Genomic DNA, 25500 nt, shown 5'->3' on the forward strand with positions numbered 1-25500 from the left:
TAATAAACCAAAAGGATGGAGAAAAGCTTCTTCATCAATATGTTTCAATCAATCAAAGTTTATCTGTGCAGTCCTTTATGATGGCCCAAAGGGTGACCAAAGTGCTTTACAGTAAACAACAAGAAATAACTTAAAAACAATACAGTAACTGAAAACAACAATCACACTCATACGTATGGGCAAATTTCCATCCATCCATTCTCTATACACCGCTTTATCTTCACTAGGGTCGCGGGGGTGCTGGAGCTATCCCAACTGACTCGGGCGAGGGCAGGGGACACCCTGGACAGGTCACCAGTCTGTTTCAGGGCTACATATACAGACAAACAATCACACTCACATTCACACCTACGGTAAATTTAGAGTAACCAATTAACCTCAGCATATTTTTGGACTGTGGGAGGAAGTCGGAGTACCCGGAAAAAACCCACGCATGCACAGGGAGAACATGCAAACTCCATGCAGAAAGATCCCAGGCCCAGGCTGGGATTTGAACCAGTGATCTTCTTGCTGCAAGGTGAAAGTCTTAACCACTTACTCCATTGTGCAGCCCATAATATATACAATAAAACAATAAAATAAACAGCAATAAAACAGCACTAAAACATAACATCTAAAAAAAATAAAAGTAATAAAATGTCACCATGCTGCTAAGTAGGAAAAGCCATTTTAAACAGGAAGGTTTTGAGTTATGATTTAAAAAGACATCTATCACTGAAGGTGTACATGTTGGGGGGAGCTTGTTCCAGAGCCTGGGTGCATCTACAGAGAACGGAATATGTCTATATGTAGCGGACGCTATAATGTATTGTTTACAGGTTACTATGACAACTAGAGGTATGAGTTTCTTCGTCAATTGGTTCATAATGGAACGGCTGTTTAGAGAAATAATTAACATGATATTGTAGTTTGGAATGTTTATTTTATTTGTACTTCGTGCTTGAAAGAAACATTTATTTATCTGTTTTTGCTTTGATAAGTTACGTGATCGCACGACCCGGAAGAGCATGTAGCGGAAGTGCAGGTAAATAAAAGAGTAGCGGGAGAACGGGAGAGATGTACGTGAAGCGGCGACGGGAGCAGAAAAAAGAGGTTGTAAAACAGCAATTAAGAGACAAGGACTCTCTGAAATATCATTCTACTGCTGGTCAAACAGGCGCACACGGTAAACTTTGTCTCGCTATTCCTTTATTGATCTGTTACTTGCTGGAAAAGCATTATTTATGTTTAATGTTATTATGAATGTGAGTGTGACACCGTATTTGTATATGGTTTTAGTTTTCACGGTGTTCCATGGCTGCCACGACCTGAAAGAAAGGAATAAATTACCGTGGACATCAGTACGAAGCGTGAAGTCCTTTTTTTGAGCGGACCACAGTAGCTACACTATATGTTGTTTTAATATGCTAGAATGGCATATAAATATGCTCAGGCCGATTATAGTTGAAATAGAGCTGAGCAGTTCCACGTTAGAACTACAGCCTGAAAAAGATAGTCTCAGAGTTTTGCCGTTTGATACAAAATAAATTAAATGAACCAACCTTGTCAATGTGCAGAGTGGGACTTTATGATTTGTTACTTTTCTTCAGAACTACTTTCAGTTAGAACATGCATGGCCTGATCACTCCAATATTACAACTTGCCACTATGTAGTATAGAGTAATGCTACAGTGTTTGAGCAAAGTTGTGGGTGAGCTGGGGTGCTTGAGCTAGAGAGGAGGGGTAGGTGTAGTTAGAGGCTGGGACTTCATAAATCCATACATTCCTAAGTCAATGATGGTGTAGTGTTAAATCTAAGTCAATTTATGGCACACAGAGAACATTTTCATGCAAGAAACTTTTAAATTGACACACAGAGATGAGTTTTTCAGAGTTTAATCAAAGACCAGAGAGGGACTTTACACGAAATAGTCAGTGATAGATTTAAAACACTCAGGTCAGAGGTTGCTTTCCTGATGCTCAAGACATTACCATCCATTTTCTTCCACATATCTGGGGTCAGGTTGTGGAGGAAGCAGGTAGTTCCACATGTCCATCTCCCCACCAACACTTTCCAGTTCCACCTGGGAGATCCCAAGGCGATTCCAGGCCAAATGAGATACATAATCAGACAAGTGAGTTCTGGGTCTACGACAGAGTTTCTCACCAGCTGGATGTGTTGACCTACCCCGACTGGTTACTTTGGACATGAAGGAGCAGCTCTACTCTGAGCTCCCTCTGATGTCCGAGTTCCACACCCAACCTCTATGACTGAGTCAGACTATAGTCTAATGACCAGACCAATGCAGTTCACAGGCAGCCAGGACAAGAAAGCAGCTGATCTGAAGATGTGGCTCCAAGACAAAGGAAATCAGCTTCAGCAGCTTCCAACTGTTCCTGCTTCTCCTGGTTCTTCAGTAAAGACTTTCCCTCTGAGAAACACTGTTCATGCTTCACAGTGTGGTTGGGTAAAATGACTGCTATGGATGTGAGCGACTGTCTGTGCTAACATCATTGCTGCAGATTTCCCCTTACCTCAGAAAATCTAGTCTTCCTGCTCCTCCTCCTCAGACTCCTATCCCTGCTGCCCTCCGGTTGATGCTACAAGATGATGTCCACCTGAACCAACAGTTTCTAGGTTGACAATCAAAACTCTGCATCTCTGATCAACTGTTTCACTTTAAACTCACCTGCACAACTTGTATTTTGCACATTTTGAACATTGAAGCCGGTCTTCACAACGCTTTACTTGCAAATTTACTTTTTGTTGTCAAATTTTCAAACATTTCTAATTCTGTTTGTACTCTCTTTATTTTTTTTAATGTCTTGCTTTTTAAACCCTGAGCTTGAACCTCTGGGACAGTATAAATGTGCGTCATAATTTCATTGTCATTTTGTGCAAATAAAACAATTACATGTTTACCTTGTAGGACAGACGCAACACAAGCGCACAACACATGGTGGAGCTGTCTGACCAACAAAGGAAACGACGAGATGCTGGTGAGGAACAACCTGCATGTGGCAGCTCAGTCTCTTCTTCCTGTTTGGTCTCCACACAAACACATATACTCTATATACACATGTCAAGCACCAAAACTGTCCATCTTGCTGATTTAGGTCAGGAACTGTTCTTTTACATTTACTGCCTTGCTGGATTTTTGTCTCACTCTTTCACATGAGTGTATCAGAGACTTAACCGTTAAGGATGTTCTCTTAGATATTTTTATTTAGTTTGGAGAGTAGTCTGATTGAAAATGCTCCCTTTTGCTTTTACACGTAGAATCTGAATCTCAAGTTTCGTTAGAGTGTCTGATGCGCATTGTGTTGCGACTGCAGTTGACCGAGGCTTCTTTGGGTGAAGTATTGGCAATAAAATATAACATAGGTGTTTTTATTTGCTTCTCCTCTGGGCTGTTCCCACATGGTTCCAGTTGTTCATACAGGCCACAAGTCTTCATCTTGACTTGGTCATCGTGGAAGAAATCCTCAGAAAGTCTTTTCTTTGGAGCCCAGACAACCAAAACAGTTGTCTTTATGTAGATTGCTTTTAACCAAGTACCAGAAATGAGACAAGATCAGCCTTTGGGGCCTGCATCCACCGGTGGCTGTAGACATCCTGAATATTGTTTTAGACGTCATCATTCCCACTTAACCTGCACCTCTGCTCAGAGCAGCACTATGTGTGACCTAACCTGTTTTGGTTCAAGTTTAATTTTTAACTCTTGGAACCGATTTTTTTGTTTGTTTGTTTTTTGCCTCAGTTTAAATTGAGCTTCTCCTCATTTAGTTTGAATACCTGAGTGAGTCGGGCTATGCTACTTTCAGGTTTCACTTTCAGCAGCTTACATCCTCACTGGTTTAATGTGACTTTGAAGTTACACACAATGCTGGAGTGAGGGAGTGGTTTGTTTAGTGCTGGCTTAGGTATCCTTCATCTAGACTCTGCTTTTTTGTTGTATTAATCTACAATCATTAATTTATTAAGCTTTGGTTTCATCCACCTCTTTCAGTCATGTATAATTAGTAATAAGTATGATCAGCTGGGTCTCTTAAAGCAATGCTGTAACTGATAGCTCTCTCCCAAGTACATACAGTAGTCATAGATAAGTTGCCAGTGTTTGTGAGGTAACGTATCTGCTGTCACCACAGTAGTGATATAGATATAATTTGTATATTTGTGTTTGGCACTGTAAGGCAATGGAGTAGCTCTGCCCCTTCTTTCACTCCTTTTACCCAACTTTCTACATCTTACAAGCCAGGATGAAGCAAAGCTAAATGGAAATAATGAAGCAAACAAAACCAACATCAGCAGACTGAGAGGAGTCATTTTCTCGTTCCCGTGTCGCAGTTCCAGATGTGGAGGGAGAGTCGGAGCAGGCTGTGGGTGTTTCTGAACACACTGGACTTCTAGTTACCAGCCACTGCATTGGGCATGGTTTGGTCTGAATGCACTGAAATGGGAAATTTAAAAGCATGAAGCTACGTCTACGCTCATCACTGCTGCCTGCGGTGTGACACTAGTTTAAACCAGTAGAGGGAGACAAACCACAACCTCAACTGTTGGCAAAGTTACTTAACATTATGTAAACTCGATGTAAATAGTTACCTTGACTGTATATACAGTTTGAGCTTGCTTGCCTTACTCATTCTCTGGGCTTAAATTTATATATTTTTTCTTTTAAATCATTTGTGTGCTTTTTTTTTGTTTTGAATCTTAGTCTTGACAAATCACATGTTCTGAGACCAGAGGAGCTTGGGACTTTTCAGTATAGACTTCTGGTGTTGGAAGTGACTTTTGTATTTTAAATTAACATGGCGACTTTTCTTTCTCTGTCTTTTCTGTTGAGACATTTTAACTTTTCTCCGTCACACAGTAGGGACTGCAGATCCTGAACTGATGCTTGTACATTCACAACCTGCTGTGTTCAGATTGGTGGAAAAATACTTTAAAAGTTAGAAACCAGCCTGTTTTCTTTTCTTAATTTAATGTTTGCACTGAATAAAAAGAAGACGTCACATACTTAACAGGCATTTTGTCTTATTAAGATCCAACTCTGCTTTTATTCTTGTGTCATTTTTGGATATTTATTGTTGATTATTTTCTGTTTGAAGTCAGTGTTGTATACAGGGACGTTCATTTGTATATTGTTTGTGCCAATTCTCAAAGCTCCATATCAAAAGGATGAGAGTGTGTGTGCTGGCACAATGGTACCTAACAAGGTCATGTATCAGTAAATAAACGACTAATAAAGAAAATTAAATCTGTTCTTGTTTCTATTTGTGGCCTCACACACTGAGCAGTCCCACTGAAGGATAACAGACTGATTTTACTGTTTCTTCCCCAAACATATGCTGTATTTTCAGAAATAGAAAATGAAATTAATGTGTATTATGTAGAGTAAGGCCGCCGCTGATACTGAAAGCTCACATTATCACCTGGTGAAGTTTATTGATGGATTCTGTTCTTCAACATGTGTAACCACAGATGCATTTTGGTTAAAGAGGGAACAAAGCACACACAGGTTCAGATTTCTTTTTTTTTTTTCATTTAATCAGAGAAAAACAACAAATATTCAGTGACAATAATTAGTGAACTAATCACAAATGATATCAAAACTTTGGAAGTTTTGTATCAAAAATGATCAGGCTGATCACTGATAACAGTTTCACAATCATCTGGACTACAAAGGTTTTTGTCATCCAAAGAGTGGCAGTCAGACTGTGGCATATTGGTTGGTAAATGTTGTTTCTCTATTAAACAAAATTTTATGCATCCTCTGGAAGAATAATTCTGATGTTTTAGAAAAGATTCAACAAACTTCTTGTTGTAATCTGCTTTGAATTTTTCCTTTATAAGTTCAAACCTCTTGTTTTCAATCACTTCTTCCCAGATCTTACACCAGCCTTTATGAATCAGATCCTTCACTGTTGGGTCAAATTCAGAAGAGGTAATAATTTCCTTTCCATGGATTAAATGCTGATTTAATGTACGCTTACTCTGAGCTGAATTACCAAGATTATTCAGACAGTTTCTAATATAAACGCTCAGATTTTGGATGTTCTGAAGCTTCTGTTTTTGTGGCCACTTGCTAATTTTATTTTGGAAATTTTTCAAGTCTAGTTTGACACAGACATTCTCGGATTTTTCAGTGTATGAACCGAAAACACTGTTGCTTGTCCAAATTTGCGATTTGAGGATTTTGTCAAAAAAATGTGAACTAAGTGGTCCAAAATATTCTGTAAATCCCACATAAGTGCAGCATCTATATTTTTTGTGCCATCGATCTGCACTTTTATTAAGCAGAAAGACACAGGGGACAATAGTTTTATTTTCTGTTCCTTTCTTTTTCTCTCTTTTACAACATGGACTCATGGGTATATAAATCAGAATTTCCACCCTCCCACCCTCTGGGGCTCCATTATGTAGCTCTTGTGATATCTTCTCTAAATATGGATCCATTTCTCTAATTAATAATTCCTCATAGTGAATTGTATTTTCACCTTTTATAAAACGTGGTTTCTCAGCATGAAAAGTTTGAATTAAACAATCGCCTTTAAATACACCAGCAATTGCACCCCTGTTTTTCTTCCTCTTCTTTAATAGAAGCAGCCATTTTTCTCTTAGACAATTAGAATCAATATTATGGAGGTTATGCAGCTGACAAATTGGAACTACATTCTCCTCCAGATGAAATGGAGGCTCTTCCTGCTGCTGGTCCTCGTTCCTGAATGAGGAAAGAAGAAACATGTTGTTCAAGTGCTCAGCTGTGAGAGTCCTGATGGGCTGGATACAGCACATAGAGATGCATAGTTTAAAACTCATATTATACTTTACAGGCAATTACAGGGATTTGGCAGAATTTTTAGAGCTCTAATTAGTGAAATAAATTCATGTCTTGTCTTCTGAATGTTTGTCTCGCAGCTGCTACATGTCTGTGTGTTTGATGAGTTCTTCAGAATGGGGAACAGATCTTCTGTTTAATACTTACAATGTGTTTGGTTTGCAGGTAATTTGAATAAAACCAAGTTCAGCAAATATTATGTCCAGATCCACGTCCCAGACAGAACAGCTCTGTTTGTAGAAGGTTCCAACTAAACTAGATGACAAAAAGGAATAAAAGATTAGCCTGTGGTGACTTTAGTGTTCAGGTTTTACGGTATTTGCTTGTAATGTCTATATTTAAGATTTATTTAGGTCAGTTGAAGAAAAATAGTGTTGGATATGTTAAATTGATTTAGCTGACAACAGTTAAAGTGCAGTAATATTAAATAAAGCCACCAAAAACTCAGAGGATGAACAGATTTTTAGTTCAATACTTACGTACATTCTACTGTTGATGACTTTGACTTCAGTGTGAGGACGAAAGCCGGTGATAAAAAAATTTCTGGGTAGTTTTCTGAGGTGCGTATAAAGGAACTCTTTCTGTTCTTCGGGGATGTTTCTTAGACTTCCAGAGAAGGTTTTAATAAAGCTGTATAGGAATAAGGAGTAAAATATATTTGTGATTTGTAAATTTAATTAACATATTCTACATGATGTGTTTGTATTGAAGACTTCATTTCTTACAGTACCTTTGGGGGGACATGAACTGTTGGTCAGTGAAGCTGGTTGAAGACATGTCTTCTCCCTCAGGTGCTTCTCGACCTCGTTCTCTGCTTCCGTTCATCTTAATGAGGAAAAGGATCAATGATTTGTAGCTCACTAAGCAGCAGAACAAATTCATTACCAGACGCATTTCAAAGCAACACAGAGACCCTTCCTCACAGCTGTAATTTGGCAGATCATTTGACAGCTAACGCAAAACTTTTCATCCAAATGGAACACAAAAGTCGGATGTATAAATCAAAAGGATGACTGAAGGCCCTGAAGATAACCACACCTCTGGAGGAGAGGAAATTACATTCTTTGATTTCATACTTTGACCTCCAGACTCTTCTCTCCTCCTAATAAAAACTGTCTATGCAAGAATGAACTGAGCAGTTTTAAATCCTACAGTTAAAGAACTCTAACATGAGAATCACGATCCCATTATCTGGATTGGAAAGAACACTTCATATTGAAATGTTTGTGGAGGATTAGATCGGGCTGGAATTTGATTTTTTACATTTTTAAAAACTTCTTTTGACGATGACTTATATTTATATGTTTACTGTCTGTTGTTTGTTTTTTGGAGTTAATAGATGTTTTGTGTAAAATTATATTAAGTTCTATCGTGTAAATCTTTGTTTGGTAACTGAAGGTCAGTGGAATCAGAGTTCACAACTTCTGACTAAAAGAGTGATCAATACTAGCAGGTTTAATAAGTGATTAACATTCAAACCTAAATATCGATAATCAATTTCCAGATTATATCCAGTGGGGCCCTGATTGTAAACGAGTGCAACATTTTAATCATAAAGTCATAAAGTGCAGTTTACCATACGTATCTATGGTGAGCTACAGTATTTTACATCTTCTACAAAGTGCACATATGATCTCAGAAGTACAACTACGAAGTTATGTTGTGAAACAGAAGTAACCAGCTGCCTGCGTGATCAGGAGGAGCAGAGACTATGTTATGTTTTATCAACAACTAAATCATTCAACCAGCAGTGGACCTCACTGAAATACACAATATAAAGTTAAGTCACTGAACCAGTTTGGGTATTTGAAGATGCATAACCAACAAAACATCATAAAGTATGAAAAAAATCACAATTGTTGAACTTACTGGATGTTGTTTCCCCCCGGGATCCTCCTGGGGTAGGCAAAGTTCACCTACCACGTTATTCATCTAAACTGTTGTTGTTATATAATATTATATACTAGTATAATATTATATTAAGCAGCAATTGCAGCAATAAAAACACTGAATTTAACAAAATCGTAAGAGAAAGCCTTTATCTTTCTAAGACTTCCAAAAATAAAGGACTGAGAATTCTTTTGTGGATCGGCGCCGTTTGCCTACCCTAGAATGTGCTTTACAGGATTGCCTTTTTATACATATCAGAGCCCTCCCCTGGCCAATCATTTTGCACCATCTGTTATTGCGTTGCTGAGTTGTATTACAGGAAACTGATATGCTGACTGTCAAGAATAAAGGGTGCGGCGAAGAGACTGGTGTTTGTAGATGTGTACAGTCATGCTATCAAACACTGCATAGAAAAGCTTTGTTTTTATAAGAACTGGTGGCAATGGCTGCAGTACAACAGTACCTTTGATGTGTTTGCAGTCTAAAAAAGCCTCAACAACAAGTCTCTTATGGATGGCCTCAACTTCAGTCTGAGCATCTGATCTGATTACAGATAAACTGCTCATAATATTAAACAAAGCCCCCAACCACATAGAGGGTGGACAGATCTGCTTAATACTTCCAGTGTTTTGTGGATGGTGCTGACTTCTCTGTGAGGACTGAAGCCGGTGATATAAAAATTTGTGGCTAATTCACTGAGACAGTTATAAATTAAGTGCTTGTGTTTTTCAGAGATGTTCTTTAGAAGCCCGGAGAAGGCTTTATAAAAACTAAATGGGAAAATGAGTAAAACCTAACCTAGTTGTCAGTTTTTAATTTAACTGAGCTATTTAAGCTACCAGGGGGCAAATAAACCAGTGATAAAAGATGGTAGCACACTGCAGCACAGACTTTTTCATTTTTTGGTTCTTGACATTTTAACTAGAAAATGGTATGTCCAAACTAATAATGCCCTTTGAAATGGTTTGATTTTTGTAGAAAATTCAGCCTTCTTTATCATTTCAACTGGTAATATCGACCCCTGCTCTAGAGAATCTTAAAATACTGTAATCTGACAACAGATGATGACGTAGATTCATGTCTGTTATTAGTCATTTGTAAGTCAAACTGTGTTTTGATCTCCTCTTGTCATCATGATAGTGAAACTAAGGTGACACACCTGAGCATTCACTGAGCATCAGAAAAAAACATTTCAGCTGCATTCTGGCCTGCTCTTGATTTCCTGATCGCTCTCACACACCTTATTTCTACCCTCAGGTACTTCATATCTTACATATTTTCTCAGCTCTGTTGCAGACGTGTCACTTCCCTGTAGGAGAGGCTCTCATTCATCCTGTGGAAAGTACCCGAGTGTGAAGTGAAGATTGTGTTTTCAATTTAAATGTTTTCAAAAGTTCAGCACCATGTTTAACCCACAGGCTATGATCATTATCTACAGTATACTGATTGTTGTTCTGTTGTTTGTATTTAGAGAAGTGCTCTGTAAATACACCAAACTAATATATTGAAATAATTTATTGAAATGTTCAAAGGGTGAGTTCATTGTTGTAGCTTAACCAGTACTCATTTTGCATTAATTATGGGTTCATTTCAAATGTTATGTTGCCAAATGATGCCACCGCTGAAAGAAAACTAACACTGTCTGGCATGCTTTGAGAATATATCAGAGTAACACAATATTAAGAGAAATATCTCAAGTAAGAAAAATATCAATGTTTTCAAAATTGAACAAAAAATAAATAAACCATCACTTCATCAAATTAATATTTAGTCGTCCTGCCATTAGCACGTAGTAGAGCTCTAATCCTGGCTGGCATGTTCCCCACTGTTGAGGAGTGATCTTGTCTCATTCTTCTTGAATTACTACTTTTAATTCCTCTAAATTCTTTGGTTTACGTCTTGAAACAGAACTTTTGATAATCCACCACAGATTTTCAATCATGTCCAGGGATTGAGCTGGCCACTCTAAGACCTGGATACTGAGCTCCTGCAGTCAAGTTCTTCTGGCTCTGGATCTATGACAAGGTGTATTATCTTGTTGAAACATCGGCTTTGACCTCGACAGAACAGTGTACGTGCAGAAGATGTTCTCTGTAATTTTTGCACTGTGTTTTTTCTTATTTAATCTTGTACCGCCTTTATACTTTCTCTATTCTTTTGGAGTCGCTGTGACGGTGGACTTTCCCCACTGTGGGATTGATAAAGTTTATCTTATTTATCTTACCTCATGTGGGTTTGGAGAATGACATGTGAATGACACTGTTAGGCACAAAAGGATTACATATATAATCGTGTCTTAGATTATCAAGTAATCACACCAAGAAACTGTGTTTCTGTTTTGGTGTTTGTTTTTAAATTACTCCTTATTACTGTTTTGTTCTTTCTTTGTTTCATCATTAGATCTCACCTTTCTTTTTCACATTACAGAAGTCTCCCAGTATGTGAGGCTTACCACTCTGCCAATCTCTCTCTCTCTCACACACACACACACACACACACACACACACACACACACACACACACACACACACACACACACACACACACACACACACACACACACACACACACACACACACATACAGGCTTGCAACCAAGATACAGCGGTGAATACACTTTTGTACCATGCATTGGGTGTGTAACAATGGGTCATGCCTTTTAGGTTTAACTGCACGAATGCTGTCAGACCTGAATGACAGAGTTGATGATGAGGATTTACAAGAAGAGCAGCAGAAATGATTGAAATGAAAGGAAATCATGTGACAAAAAGGGTTGGGGTTAGGAAAAAATAATAATAAGCCAATGGACTCCTACTAACAAATGCATGTGCCTCGTCTTAAGTCCCACTTGCTCACCTTGGCCTTTGGCTGAGCTGAGTCACCTTTAATGGATCTTTTGTCTGTTTCATTGCTTTGCTTTTATTGTTCTCACATTGTTGGTGATTTAATATACTGTAAAGCACTTTGACTGACCATAGGCCTTTAAAAGTGCTATATAAATAAATCTGACACTGACATTGACAATCTGACATGTACAAAGTAAATGCATTCATCTGCAGTGGTTGTTAGGTTCTAAATCTATGAGGAAGTGTTTAGAATAAATTGAATTTAGAATGAAAAGGTTTGCCTGACTGCGTCTTGTTTATCTTCTTCTCTTATCTGTCAGTTTTTATTCAAAACATTAAATTTGGTACATTTGCAAAGTTTGAGGCCCTGAACTTATTTTACAGTTTTTCTCAACTGATAAGACACCATTCCTGTAAAATCGCACACATTTCCCAACACACTGCACACTATTTTTTAAATTTGTACACAATTCACAAAGCACTGTGCACTTGTGTCAAAAGCGCACTTTCTTGTCAAATTTTGAACTTTGTTTTCAAAATGAAGACACACAAAGCAAAAGTAGGACACTGCACTGCTAAATACAAAACACTCCTCTGTCACTGTGTTTTCACATGAAGTGTAAAAAAAAAATAATACAGCCCTCAAAAATGACAACTTAAACACAAATGCATCCTATGAATGAATCAGAGGGGCCCCTGCAGTGCCTGACTGTACGTTACAAAATAAGAATAATGTTAGACAAAAAATATAGCACTGTATTGTACACAGTACAGTATGCAGATATTTACACCACATCTGCATCAATTCTTTCAGCCTGGTCAGGACATAGGACCTCATCAACATCACTAGCTGTGTTTTCTCTGGAAGGAAAGACCTAGTGTTTCTGATCCAGCCCTGACCTGCATCAACACAAACATCACCACATGTCAAGACCGCTGATTGAAGAGATTTTCCCAAAGTATGGCTACCACTTATATACATTCCACCTCTATGTAGAGAAGAATTCTTCTATAGGATTCAGAAAGGGAGAATATGGCGGCAGAAAAACCACAATTACTTGAGGTTTCATATTGAACCATTCCTAAATCAACAGTCTTCTATGAAAACTAGCATTTTCACAGATGTATGTGTATCATCAGAATCCAACTGAAAAACTCTCCGGAAAAAACGCACACAAAACACAGAAAAAGTCAGTCATGTACACTTTCTGTAATTTTAGGAGCACTTGTGAAGCAGAATTATGCATTAGATTATTTACAGTATTCTCAGAACATTCCTGACTGCTTGTATTGTTCCAGTATAGACATGTCACTGAAGTGACAAACAAGATTTACACACCATGTAAACCACAATAAAATTTAAACAATTTACTTTATGCACCCTCCTTACCATCTGCTGACCTCAACAACAGATTGCATTCTAATCCCAGCAGGTTTTATAGTATGCAGTTCATTGGCAAAAGTGTTTTCAGTTTTGACCTGTTGTGTCTTACAGTTTTTCTCAATTGCTAAAACACTAAACTTATTGTCTGAACCAAATTCTCAGTTGCCTGAACCCACTTATTGAATCAGTCACTCTTTTGGCAAAACCATAAGCCCTTTTCACCTGTTTAGACACATCTTTTCAACACATTGTCATTGTGATGCACCTGTGTTGCAAAATGGTGAGCACAGGTGAGCTAAAGTCAAACCGGCGTCACCGGTTGAACACAACAACTCAAAATTGATCACACTTGTGGCTCATGATGTGAGGGTACATACAAGCCAGAGCGTTGGTTTGTGAGGCACTACAATGGATAGAAATCTAAGAAGAGGAGCATGGATACGGCATGCCAGGGTTTTTTTCCCCCCATTGCCTGGCCAGAGAAAATTCTGCTTCACAAGTGCTGGTAAAATTACAGAAAGTGTACATGACTGACTTTTCCCTCTTGTTTTGTGTGTGTTTGTTCCAGAGAGTTTTTCAGTTGGATTTTGATGATACACATAAAAACACCTGGGACGATGTTAGTTTTCATTGAGGACTGTTGATTTGGGAACGGTTCAATATGAACCCTCAAGGTATTGTGATTTTTCTGCCTCCATAGTCTCCCTTTCTGAATCCTATAGAAGAATTCTTCTCTACTTGGAGGTGGAAGGTTTTTGAGCAGCAGCCATAGTTTGGGGAAATCTTTTGCCATCAATGGTCTTGACATGTGGTGATGTTTCTGTTGATGCATGTTAGGGCTGGATCAGAAACACTAGGTCCTTCTTTCCAGAGAAAATGTGGCCTGTGATGTAGATGAAGTGCTGTGGCCTCACCCAGTACGGAGAAATGATGCTGTGGCAGAGTAATGCACTTCTTTTCTTTGTACTTCATTTGAATATTTTTTGTGCTTTATTTTTACGTACAAGTGCTACATGTAAATGCACAGGATTTCTGTTTTTTTGCAAATTCTTTTTTTCTATGTACAAGTGTTACAAATGCCCAGGTATTTAGTTTTGCAACATGCATTTAGGCGAAATAAACATTTATTCATACCGCTTCATGTCCTGAGCATTGTGTTTTCCTTTTTTCTATGTAGTGTTTAGTGACTACTCAGTATTTAATTTAGACTGACTTGAGGCATGATTTGACAGCATAGTTCAGTTTTGAGCACAGATTGAACTGTTTTGGGGTGAAAGTTTGGTTTTGCAAGAAGAGTCAGAGGTTTTGTGAACGTAGCTTGAAAATTGGGTTTTGTGTTCACAGTTTAGGGAAAAAGAGAGCAGCTTTCCAGGAATGTGTCTTAGCAATCGAGAAAAACTGTAAAACTCCACTCCAAGAAAGACACGTCTTGTCTTTGAGTCAAAAGTACTCATGAGTACTAAGGTAAACTACGGATAATTGTCTTGCTCAGTATCTACTCTTTGATAGGGTTATACACGTTACTCGTAAGAACATGGCTCGATGTCCAGGCAGCAGGTCAGAGAGTCAGAGGAGTGTCGTCTTGGAAAATAGGACAGCGACTTACCAGAGAAAAGTTATTAGCTTAAGATAAATAGATTTTACAAGTTAAATAGACATTCGCAAAATATTGATTTCCAGCTAACATTATGTAACATATGAGGTCCAGGAGCAAAAATGACATTAACCAGGTAAGATAAATATTAGTGGAAGGACACAATTAAAAAAATGAATCTATCTAATTAGAGGCTTTGTAATTAATTAATCACGACTGATTAACAAGGGCATAGAGGGAAAAAAGTGATATATGCAGTGTTGTCTTCATTTTAAATGCCAAAAGGATTTTGTGGCTCCCGGTGTTTTCTGTTCTGTGAGAAACGGGTCGAAATGGCTCTTTGAGTGTTAAAGGTTGCCGACCCCTGCTCGAGAGAATCCTAAAATACTGTAATCTGACAACAGATGATGACGTAGATTCATGTCTGTTATTAGTCAAACTGTGTTTTGATCTCCTCTTGTCATCATGATAGTGAAACTAAGGTGACACACCTGAGCATTCACTGAGCATCAGAAAAACATTTCAGCTGCATTCTGGCCTGCTCTTGTTTTCCTGATCGCTCTCACACACCTTATTTCTACACTCAGGTACTTCATATCTTACATATTTTCTCAGCTCTGTTGCAGACGTGTCACGTCCCTGTAGGAGAGGCTCTCATTCATCCTGTGGAAAATAACTGAGCATGTCAAGTGAAGATTGTGTTTTCAGTTGAAATGTTTTCAAAAGTTCAGCACCATGTTTAACCCACAGGCTATGATCATTATCGATACTGATTTAAAATGTGTCAGTTTGAAGTTGTTGTCCTGTTGTTTATGTTTAGAGAAGTACTCTGTCAATAAAGTAAACTAATATATTGAAATAATTTATTGAAATGTTCAAAGGGTGAGTTAATTGTTGTAGCTTAACCAGTACTCATTTTGCATTACATTTTTTTTTCAATTACTTCATTGCTCTCTCTTCATTGTTCTCTTTTCTGTTGCTCTTTAAAATGTTCAAGAGATCAGTCCCAAGCCAGGTGATGGTAGCGATGACTACATTTATTAAAATAAGTCCAGGAACTTAAACTTTACAAGTGTACAAAGTTTCATGTTTTGAATAAAAACTGACAGATAGAAGAAGACATACAAGACGTAGTCAGGCGTACCTTTTCATTCTAATTTCAATTTATTATAAACACACAGATTTAGAACCTAATAACCACTGCAGATGCATGCGTTTACTTTGTACATGCACATATAAGTAGGGAGACACTGGCTTATTTCTTTTTCTAACCCCAACCCTTTTTATCACGTGGTTTCCTTGAAATCTTTTCTGCTGCTCTTCTTGTAAATCCTCATCATGAACTCTGTCATTCAGGTCTGACGGCATTCATGCAGTTAAACCTAAAAGACTTCACGTTGTTACACAACCGCTGAATGGTACAAAGATGTATTCACCACTCTACCTTGGCTGCAAGCCTGTATGCGCACGTGTGTGCATATGTCTGTCTGTGTGAGAGAGAGATTGGCAGAGTGGTAAGCATCACTTATTGGGAGACTTCTGTAATGTGAAAAACAAAGGAGAGACCTAACGATGAAACAAAGAACAAAAAAGTCATTTGGCAGCATAACACTTGAAATGAGGCCATATTTACAAATTTTTTTTCAATTGCTAACGAGCACTGGTCGAAACTAAAGTTACATGTTCAAAACTCTTAACAGCCTGCATTTCTATCATGTATCTCGGTTAAACAGTTAATCTCATCCCCAAAACTGTTTCTCACCAACAAGACACTTCATACACGTCTCAAAATAAGCTCATCCAACCACAATACTAGCAAATAGTCTCACTTTGAAAACAAACACTGTCACTCTGAGCACCCTGAACTACAACACCAACAACAGAGAGCATTACTTGAAATAAATTTTTCAGGATTGATTGATTTCTTTTTAGATAAATCAATGTTTTATTATAGAATAAGATCTTTGCACTTTGAGTTTTCTAAATTATTTTAATGTATTGCAACACGAATGAATCGGGAATGCAGCAATTTACTTAAACAGCATTTATGTATTTTCTCTGTGCCTTTGCATCGGGACTTTGGGACTTTACAAAAAATTAAAAGGTTACTGTAAACAAAAATAAAATGTAGAATCTCAGAATTCAGGGGGCAGAATAGAAATCAAGAGATAAAAGTCAAAAACTAACAACATGTACATGTATACTGTAACATTCACACCCTGTCATCTGCATTTGGCCACGTTTCCATCCACGTCACATCTGATGTCTTCTCTGGAGATGCATTGTGGCTAGAACCTATTTGAGTGTCTCCTTTTTATGGTTTCTGATGAGGCCAAACACAGATCACCTGAATCGGTTTTCAGCTGACAACTACACTCAGCTGTGCAGTTTAACATGTACTGTATTTTATAGAATCAAATATTATTCTAAAACTCATGCTGCTCTGTCGTGATAGAATCTTTAGTATTGGTTCTATTCACAGTGTTTTTACAGATACCTCATAGCCCATTTATTATTCAGTAGGGAGCAGATAATAGCTTTCTTTATCACAGAGAGAAAATATGTCAACCAGATCCTCCTGTGACTTTCTGAAGTGACGTATTCAAGAAAAAGATGAGAAGTCTGATAATACAGTATTTACATTACCTTTGGTGATCACAAATGTTGCTAAATGGTTCAGTGGGCCACTTCTCAAACCAGTGGGTCTCCAGTTACTGGTTAACAGAGGAATATAAGACTTTTGATGATGGAGACACAAACCTATGAAATCACAGTCAGGCGGAAATAAATTAAAACTAATCATACATTTCCTGGTCTGAATCCAGAACAATCGGCTATTTGATCAAGTAAGAAAACCAAAGGTGTACTTAAAAACATAAAAAGAACATTTCAAGAACTGGAAAGCATCATTTTATTGTAGAGAGTTATAATAATGATACTGCTCACATGTCTGCTATTTGCAAATTAACTGAAACGGAAATATAAAAACAACAAGTTTCAGTCTGAGAGAGAGTTATGACATGCTACTAGCCTATTTCTTAGCAAACAGCTGATAAAATCATGTAGCATCTCTGTTAACTATTTTTTTAGGCAAACTATCTGTCGCCTCACAGCTGGAAGATCCCTGGTTTGCGTCCTGGCCTGGGATCTTTCTGCATGGAGTTTACATGTCCTCTCTGTTGCATGCGTGGGGTTTCTCCGGGTACTCCGGCTTCCTCTCACAATCCAAAAACAGGCTGAGGTTAACTGATAATTCTTAATTGTCCAAAGGTGTGTATGTGAGTGTGATTGTTTGTCTATGTGTAGCCATGTGACAGACTGTTGACCTGTCCAGTCAGCTGGGATAGACTCCAGTCTTCCCACAACCTTAATGAGGACTAAGCGGTGTATAGATTATGGATGGATGGATGGTTTGAAAAGCTACAGCACATACAGTAACTGCTCCTAAAACCACAAATTGTTGCTCTACATTAAATCCTGCCCACTGTATGAGTTATATCATGGATATTTGTCATGGATGCATCAATATTGCTGTACATGTGGTCCAATATATGATGACATGAAAATTTTCTTTTACAGAGCATAATACATTAAAAAAGACAGGCTACTTGGGGTATTATAGGAACAGTGTCATCATATAGTTTGTCCAACAGAACTGGTCTGACTCCATTATTTAAAGCACTTTAAGCACTCTATAAATAAAGACTAATATTTTTGACATGTTGAAAGGGTGTCGCCTAATGATTGGTCAGTTTGCATTAATTATGTCCTCATTTTGAACAATGTTGTGTAAGAAAATGATCTTTTTTAGTTCAACAAACTTAAAAATAATAAGTGAAGTCATAGATTTGTAGGGTTGAAGCTTTGTGCCTCTCTTGCATAAATGTAACCTTTAGGATTCATGTCACTAACATGAGCAGGAATGTGTGAGTCAGCATTCTGAAGGTGACGATCATTTTATTTCACTTGCATGACAGGTAGCCCGTGTTCATTTTATTTTTTCACTTTCAACTTTGAGGTAATTTTCACTGGATTATCCACGTTTATATACACAAGGTAGGAATACACAAGGCTAAGTATCTAAGATGAGCTTTGAGTGGTTGATCTCTGAAACACTGATTCACCACAGCACAGCCATGTGAACAGTGTTGCATATTTACATGGACTAAAGTAATTCTCCTTTACATCCTTCTATGATGTTTATGTCTACTGGGGTATTTTTTTAAGTGTTAAAAATATACAAAGATAATGTGAAGGTCAAAACTCATCAGATCCGGTGCCTCGAGGAAGTCATTGTGTTTGTACATGGATATGAATCATAGACTGTATATAAAAAATATTTTCTGGTGTCTGCTGCCATCATGTGGCAAAAACAAAACTCTGTTTATGTAGTTCTGTTTCAAAACTGGTGTGAAATGTAACAGAGTAAACAGATAAATTGTAAAAGTAATAAACCAAAAGAAGGGAGAAAGGCTTCTAAATTAATATTTTTCAATCAATCAATCAATCAATCAATCAATCAATCAATCAATCAATCAATCAATCAATCAATCAATCAATCAATCAATCAATCAATCAATCAATCAATCAATCAATCAATCAGTCAATCAATCAATCAGTCAATCAATCAATCGGAATTTATTTGTATAGCCCTTTACAACGGCCCAAAGGGTGACCAAAGTGCTTTACAGTAAACAACAAGAAAATAACTTGAAAACAACACAGTAACTGAAAACAGGACAAACAATCTAATTTGCACTCACACTTACGGGCATATTTCGAATAATCAATTAACCTCAGCATATTTTTGGACTGGCTTCCTCCCACAGTCCAAAGACATGCTGAGGTTAATTGATAACTCTAAATTGCCCGTAGGTGTGAATGCGAGTGTGACTGTTTGTCTGTATATGTAGTCCTGTGACAGACTGGTGACCTGTCCAGGGTGTCCCCTGCCATCGCCCGAGTCAGCTGGGATAGGCTCCAGCACCCCCCGCAACCCTAGTGAGGATAAAGCGGTGTATAGAGGATGGATGGATATTTTTGGACTGTGGGAGGAAACTCTAGTACCCAGAAGAAAACCCATGCATGCACAGGGAGAACATGCAAACTCAATGCAGAAAGATCCCAGGAAGGCCGGGACACTAGCCAGGGGTCTTCTAGCTGCAAGGTGAGAAGTGCTAACCACCACACACTGTGTAGCTCATAAAATATACAATAAAACAATAAAATACCCAGCAATAAAACAGCACTAAAACATAACATCTAAAAAAAATAAAAGTAATAAAATGTCACCATGCTGCTAGGTAGGAAAAGTCGTTTTAAACAGGAAGGTTTTGAGTTATGATTTAAAAAGACCTCTATCAGTGAAGGTGTACATGTTGGGAGCTCGTTCCAGAGCATGGGTGCATCTACAGAGAACGGAATATGTCTATATGTTGTTTTAATATGCTAGAATAGCATATAAATATGCTCAGGCCTATTATAGTTGAAATAGAGCTGAGCATTTCCACGTTAGAACTGCAGTCTGAAAAAGATTTGCCGTTTGATATAAAACAAATTAAATGAACCAACCTTGTCAACGTGCAGACTGGGACTTCATGATTTGTTACTTTTCTTCAGAACTACTTTCACTTAGAACATGTATGGCCTGATCACTCCAATATTACAACTTGCCATTGTGTAGTATAGAGTAATGCTACAGTGTTTGAGCAAAGTTGTGGGTGAGCTGCTGGTGTGCTTGAGCTAGAGAGGAGGGGTAGGTGTAGTTAGAGGCTGGGACTTCATAAATTCATACATTCCCAAGGCAATGATGATGTAGAGTTGCATTTAAGTCAATTTATGACAAGTGGGGAATATTATCAATTTAAATTGACACACAGAGATGAGTTTTTAGGGGTTTAATCAAAGACCAGAGTGGGACTTTAGAAGAAATAGTCAGTGATAGATTTAAAACACTCAGGTCAGAGGTTGCTTTCCTGATGCTCAAGACATTACTCCATCCATTTTCTTCCACATATCTGGGGTCAGGTCATGGAGGAAGCAGGTAGTTTCACATGTCCATCTCCCCACCAACAGTTTCTAGTTCCACCTGGGAGATCCCAAGGTGATCCCAGGCCAAATGAGATACATAATCAGACAAGTGAGTTCTGGGTCTACGACAGAGTTTCTCACCAGCTGGATGTGCCGAACTACCCAGGCTGGTTACTTTGGACGTGAAGGAGCAGCTCTACTCTGAGCTCCTTCTGATGTCCGAGTTCCACATCCAACCTCTATGACTGAGTCAGACTATAGTCTAATGACCAGACCAATGCGGTTCACAGGCAGCCAGGACAAGAAAGCAGCTGATCTGAAGATGTGGCTCCAAGACACAGGAAATCAGCTTCAGCTTCAACAGCTTCCAACTGTTCCTGCTTCTCCTGGTTCTTCAGTAAAGACTTTCCCTCTGAGAAACACTGCTCATGCTTCACAGTGTGGTTGGGTAAAATGACTGCTATGGATGTGAGCGACTGTCTGTACTAACATCATTGCTGCAGATTTCCCCTTACCTCAGAAAATCTAGTCTTCCTGCTCCTCCTCCTCAGACTCCTATCCCTGCTGCCCTCCGGTCGATGCTACAAGATGCTCTCCGCCTGAACCGCCAGTTTTCTAGGTTGACAATCAAAACTCTGCATCTCTGATCAACTGTTTCACTTTAAACTCACCTGCACAACTTGGATTTTGCACATTTTGAACATTGAAGCCGGTCTTCACAATGCTTTACTTGCAAATTTACTTTTTGTTGTCAAATTTTCAAACATTTCTAATTCTATTTGTACTCTCTTTATTTTTTTTAATGTCTTGCTTTTTAAACCCTGAGCTTGAACCTCTGGGACAGTATAAATGTGCGTCATAATTTCATTGTCATTTTGTGCAAATAAAACAATTACATGTTTACCTTGCAGGACAGACGCAACACAAGCGCACGACACATGGTGGAGCTGTCTGACCAACAAAGGAAACGACGAGATGCTGGTGAGGAACAACCTGCATGTGGCAGCTCAGTCTCTTCTTCCTGTTTGGTCTCCACACAAACACATATACTCTATATACACATGTCAAGCACCAAAACTGTCAATCTTGCTGATTTAGGTCAGGAACTGTTCTTTTACATTTACTGCCTTGCTGGATTTTTGTCTCACTCTTTCACATGAGTGTATCAGAGACTTAACCGTTAAGGATGTTCTCTTAGATATTTTTATTTAGTTTGGAGAGTAGTCTGATTGAAAATGCTCCCTTTTGCTTTTACACGTAGAATCTGAATCTCAAGTTTCGTTAGAGTGTCTGATGCGCATCGTGTCACGACTGCAGTTAACCGAGGCTTCTTTGGGTGAAGTATTGGCAATAAAATATAACATAGATGTTTTTATTTGCTTCTCCTCTGGGCTATTCCCACATGGTTCCAGTTGTTCATACAGGCCACAAGTCTTCATCTTGACTTGGTCATCGTGGAAGAAATCCTCAGAAAGTCTTTTCTTTGGAGCCCAGACAACCAAAACAGTTGTCTTTAGGTAGATTGCTTTTAACCAAGTACCAGAAATGAGACAAGATCAGCCTTTGGGGCCTGCATCCACCGGTGGCTGTAGACATCCTGAATATTGTTTTAGACGTCATCATTCCCACTTAACCTGCACCTCTGCTCAGAGCAGCACTATGTGTGACCTAACCTGTTTTGGTTCAAGTTTAATTTTAAACTCTTGGAACCGATTTTTTTGTTTGTTTGTTTGTTTGTTTGTTGCCTCAGTTTAAATTGAGCTTCTCCTCATTTATTCTGAATACCTGAGTGAGTCGGGCTATGCTACTTTCAGGTTTCACTTTCAGCAGCTTACATCCTCACTGGTTTAATGTGACTTTGAAGTTACACACAATGCTGGAGTGAGGGAGTGGTTTGTTTAGTGCTGGCTTAGGTATCCTTCATCTAGACTCTGCTTTTTTGTTGTATTAATCTACAATCATTAATTTATTAAGCTTTGGTTTTATCCACCTCTTTCAGTCATGTATAATTAGTAATAAGTATGATCAGCTGGGTGTCTTAAAGCAATGCTGTAACTGATAGCTCTCTCCCAAGTACATACAGTAGTCATAGATAAGTTGCCAGTGTTTGTGAGGTAACGTATCTGCTGTCACCACAGTAGTGATATAGATATAATTTGTATATTTGTGTTTGGCACTGTAAGGCAATGGAGTAGCTCTGCCCCTTCTTTCACTCCTTTTACCCAACTTTCTACATCTTACAAGCCAGGATGAAGCAAAGCTAAATGGAAATAAAGAAACAAACAAAACCAACATCAGCAGACTGAGAGGAATCATTTTCTCGTTCCCGTGTCGCAGTTCCAGATGTGGAGGGAGAGTCGGAGCAGGCTGTGGGTCTTTCTGAACACACTGGACTTCTAGTTACCAGCCACTGCATTGGACATGGTTTGGTCTGAATGCACTGAAATGGGAAATTTAAAAGCATGAAGCTACGTCTACGCTCATCACTGCTGCCTGCGGTGTGACACTAGTTTAAACCAGTAGAGGGAGACAAACCACAACCTCAACTGTTGGCAAAGTTACTTAACATTATGTAAACTCGATGTAAATAGTTACCTTGACTGTATATACAGTATGAGCTTGCTTGCCTTACTCATTCTCTGGGCTTAAATTGTTATTTTTCTTCTTCTTTTAAATCATTTGTGTGCTTTTTTTGACTCTTAGTCTTGACAAATCACATGTTCTGAGACCAGAGGAACTTGGGACTTTTCAGTATAGACTTCTGGTGTTGGAAGTGACTTTTGTATTTTAAATTAACATGGCGACTTTTCTTTCTCTGTCTTTTCTGTTGAGACATTTTAACTTTTCTCCGTCACACAGTAGGGACTGCAGATCCTGAACTGATGCTTGTACATTCACAACCTGCTGTGTTCAGATTGGTGGAAAAATACTTTAAAAGTTAGAAACCAGCCTGTTTTCTTTTCTTAATTTAATGTTTGCACTGAATACAAAGAAGACGTCACATACTTAACAGGCATTTCGTCTTATTAAGATCCAACTCTGCTTTTATTCTTGTCATTTTTGGATATTTATTGTTGATTATTTTCTGTTTGAAGTCAGTGTTGTATACAGAGATGTTCGTTTGTATATTGTTTGTGCCAATTCTCAAAGCTCCATATCAAAAGGATGAGAGTGTGTGTGCTGGCACAATGGTACCCAACAAGGTCATGTATCAGTAAATAAACTACTAATAAAGGACATTAAATCTGTTCTTGTGTTTGTATTTGTGGCCTCACACACTGAGCAGTCCCACTGAAGGATAACAGACTGATTTTACTATTTTTTTCCAACACATGCTGTATTTTCAGAAATAGAATGTGAAATTAATGTGTATTATGTAGAGTAAGGTCGTCGCTGATACTGAAGCTCACATTGTCACCTGGTGAAGTTTATTGTTGGATTCTGTTCTTCATCTACTGCACAGCTGTAGAACAACATGTGTAACCAGATATGCATTTTGGTTAATAAGGAAACAAAGCACACAGGTTCAGATTTCCGTTTTTTTTTTTCTCCATTTATTCAGAGAAGACAACAAATAATTAGTGATCCAATCACAAATGATAAAAGTTTAGAAGTTTTAGGATCAAAGGTGATCAGGCTGATCTCTAATAACAGTTTCACAATCATCTCGATGACAGAGGTTTTTTCATCCAAAAAGTGGCAGTCAGACTGTAGGATGTTGGTTGGTAGGTATTTTTTCTCTATTAAAGCAAATTGTGGGGAGTCATCTTTAGAAGAAAAAATCTGTTGTTTTAGAAAAGATTCGACATATTTCTTGTTCCAGTCTGCTTTGAATTTTTCCTTTGTAAGTTCCAACTTTTTGTTTTCAACCTCTTCTTCCCAGATCTTACACCAGTCTTTACAAATCAGATCCTTCACTGTTGAATCAAATTCAGAAGAAGTAATAATTGTTTTTCCATGGATTAAATGTTGATTTAATTTAAGCTCAGACTGCGCTAAATCACTGAGCTTATCCTGACATTTTTTAAAATCAGTGTTCAGATTTCGGATCTTCTGAAACTTCTTTTCTTTTTTCGTTTCTTTGATTTTCTTCTGTATTTTTTTCCAGTTCAGTTTGACACAGACATTTTCGGATTTTTCAATGTATGGATAGAAAACACTACTGATCCTCAAGATTTCTGATTTGGGAATTTTGTCTAAAATGGGTACACTAAGTGGTCCAAAATATTCTGTGAATCCCACATGAGTGTGAAACTGGTATTCTGTTTGCCATCGATCAGCGTTTTCTAAAAGCAGAAAGAAACAGGGGACAATAGTTCCTGTCTCTCTTTTAAAACATGGACTCTTCGGAGTATAAATCAGAATTTCTATCTTCTTACCCCCTGGGGCTCCACTATGTGGCTCTTGTGATATTTTCTCTAAATATGGATCAATTTGTCCAATTAATAATTCCTCATAGTGAGTATTGGTTCCCTTAAATTTTTTAACATAAATTGGCGTCTCTTCATAAAAAAATTTAATTAAACTATCATTTTTAAATACACCAGCAATTGCACCTCTGATTTCCTTCCTCTCCTCTAACAGACTGATTTCCTCCTTCTCATGTAACACACTGTTTTCCTTCCTCTCTTGTAACACACTGTTTTCCTTCCTCTCTTGTAACAGGTTGTTCTCCTTCCTCTCTTGTACACACTGTTCTCCTTTCCTCTCTTGTAACACACTGTTTTCCTTCCTCTCTTGTAACAGGTTGTTCTCCTTCCTCTCTTGTAACACACTGTTTTTCTTCCTCTCTTGTAACACACTGTTTTCCTTCCTCTCTTGTAACACACTGTTCTCCTTCCTCTCTTGTAACACACTGTTCTCCTTCCTCTCTTGTAACACACTGTTTCCTTCCTCTTTCTGTAACAGACTGTTTTCTTTCCTCACCTGTAATAGA

At 38.1% G+C, this 25500-nt stretch overlaps 2 protein-coding genes across 11 annotated transcripts in view; one reads left to right on the top strand and one right to left on the bottom strand.

Annotated features, from left to right (window-relative positions):
- The window catches only part of reep2 (receptor accessory protein 2), an 88384-nt gene that overhangs the window by 42502 nt on the left and 20382 nt on the right, over nucleotides 1-25500 (top strand). The window contains exons 9-10 of one of the 5 annotated variants that reach the window (XR_007944560.1): nucleotides 3097-3364; nucleotides 21931-23808. The exons of 1 other annotated variant lie outside the window; for it this stretch is intronic. The gene's annotated coding sequence lies outside the window, so the exon portion shown is untranslated. 3 more of the 5 variants (XR_007944558.1, XR_007944561.1, XR_007944557.1) reach the window with 3 other exon arrangements.
- LOC127535702 (uncharacterized) overlaps nucleotides 5503-25500 on the bottom strand; it is a 56642-nt gene continuing 36644 nt past the window's right edge. The window contains exons 1-5 of one of the 6 annotated variants that reach the window (XR_007944556.1): nucleotides 8691-9133; nucleotides 7552-7646; nucleotides 7301-7451; nucleotides 6969-7076; nucleotides 5503-6704 (exon numbers count right to left, since the gene is read on the bottom strand). Coding sequence is in view for 5 of the 6 variants with exons in the window: in XM_051954239.1 (XP_051810199.1) it covers nucleotides 5612-6704; nucleotides 6969-7076; nucleotides 7305-7451; nucleotides 7552-7646; nucleotides 8691-8753 (1506 nt within the window). In the remaining variant the exon portion in view is untranslated. Of the gene's footprint in view, nucleotides 6705-6968; nucleotides 7077-7300; nucleotides 7452-7551; nucleotides 7647-8690; nucleotides 9162-25500 lie in introns of those variants that run through there. The other 5 variants (XM_051954240.1, XM_051954239.1, XM_051954246.1 and 2 more) reach the window with 5 other exon arrangements.

This window comes from Acanthochromis polyacanthus, chromosome 10, assembly GCF_021347895.1.
Source record: "Acanthochromis polyacanthus isolate Apoly-LR-REF ecotype Palm Island chromosome 10, KAUST_Apoly_ChrSc, whole genome shotgun sequence".
NCBI classification, from domain to species: Eukaryota; Metazoa; Chordata; class Actinopteri; family Pomacentridae; genus Acanthochromis; species Acanthochromis polyacanthus.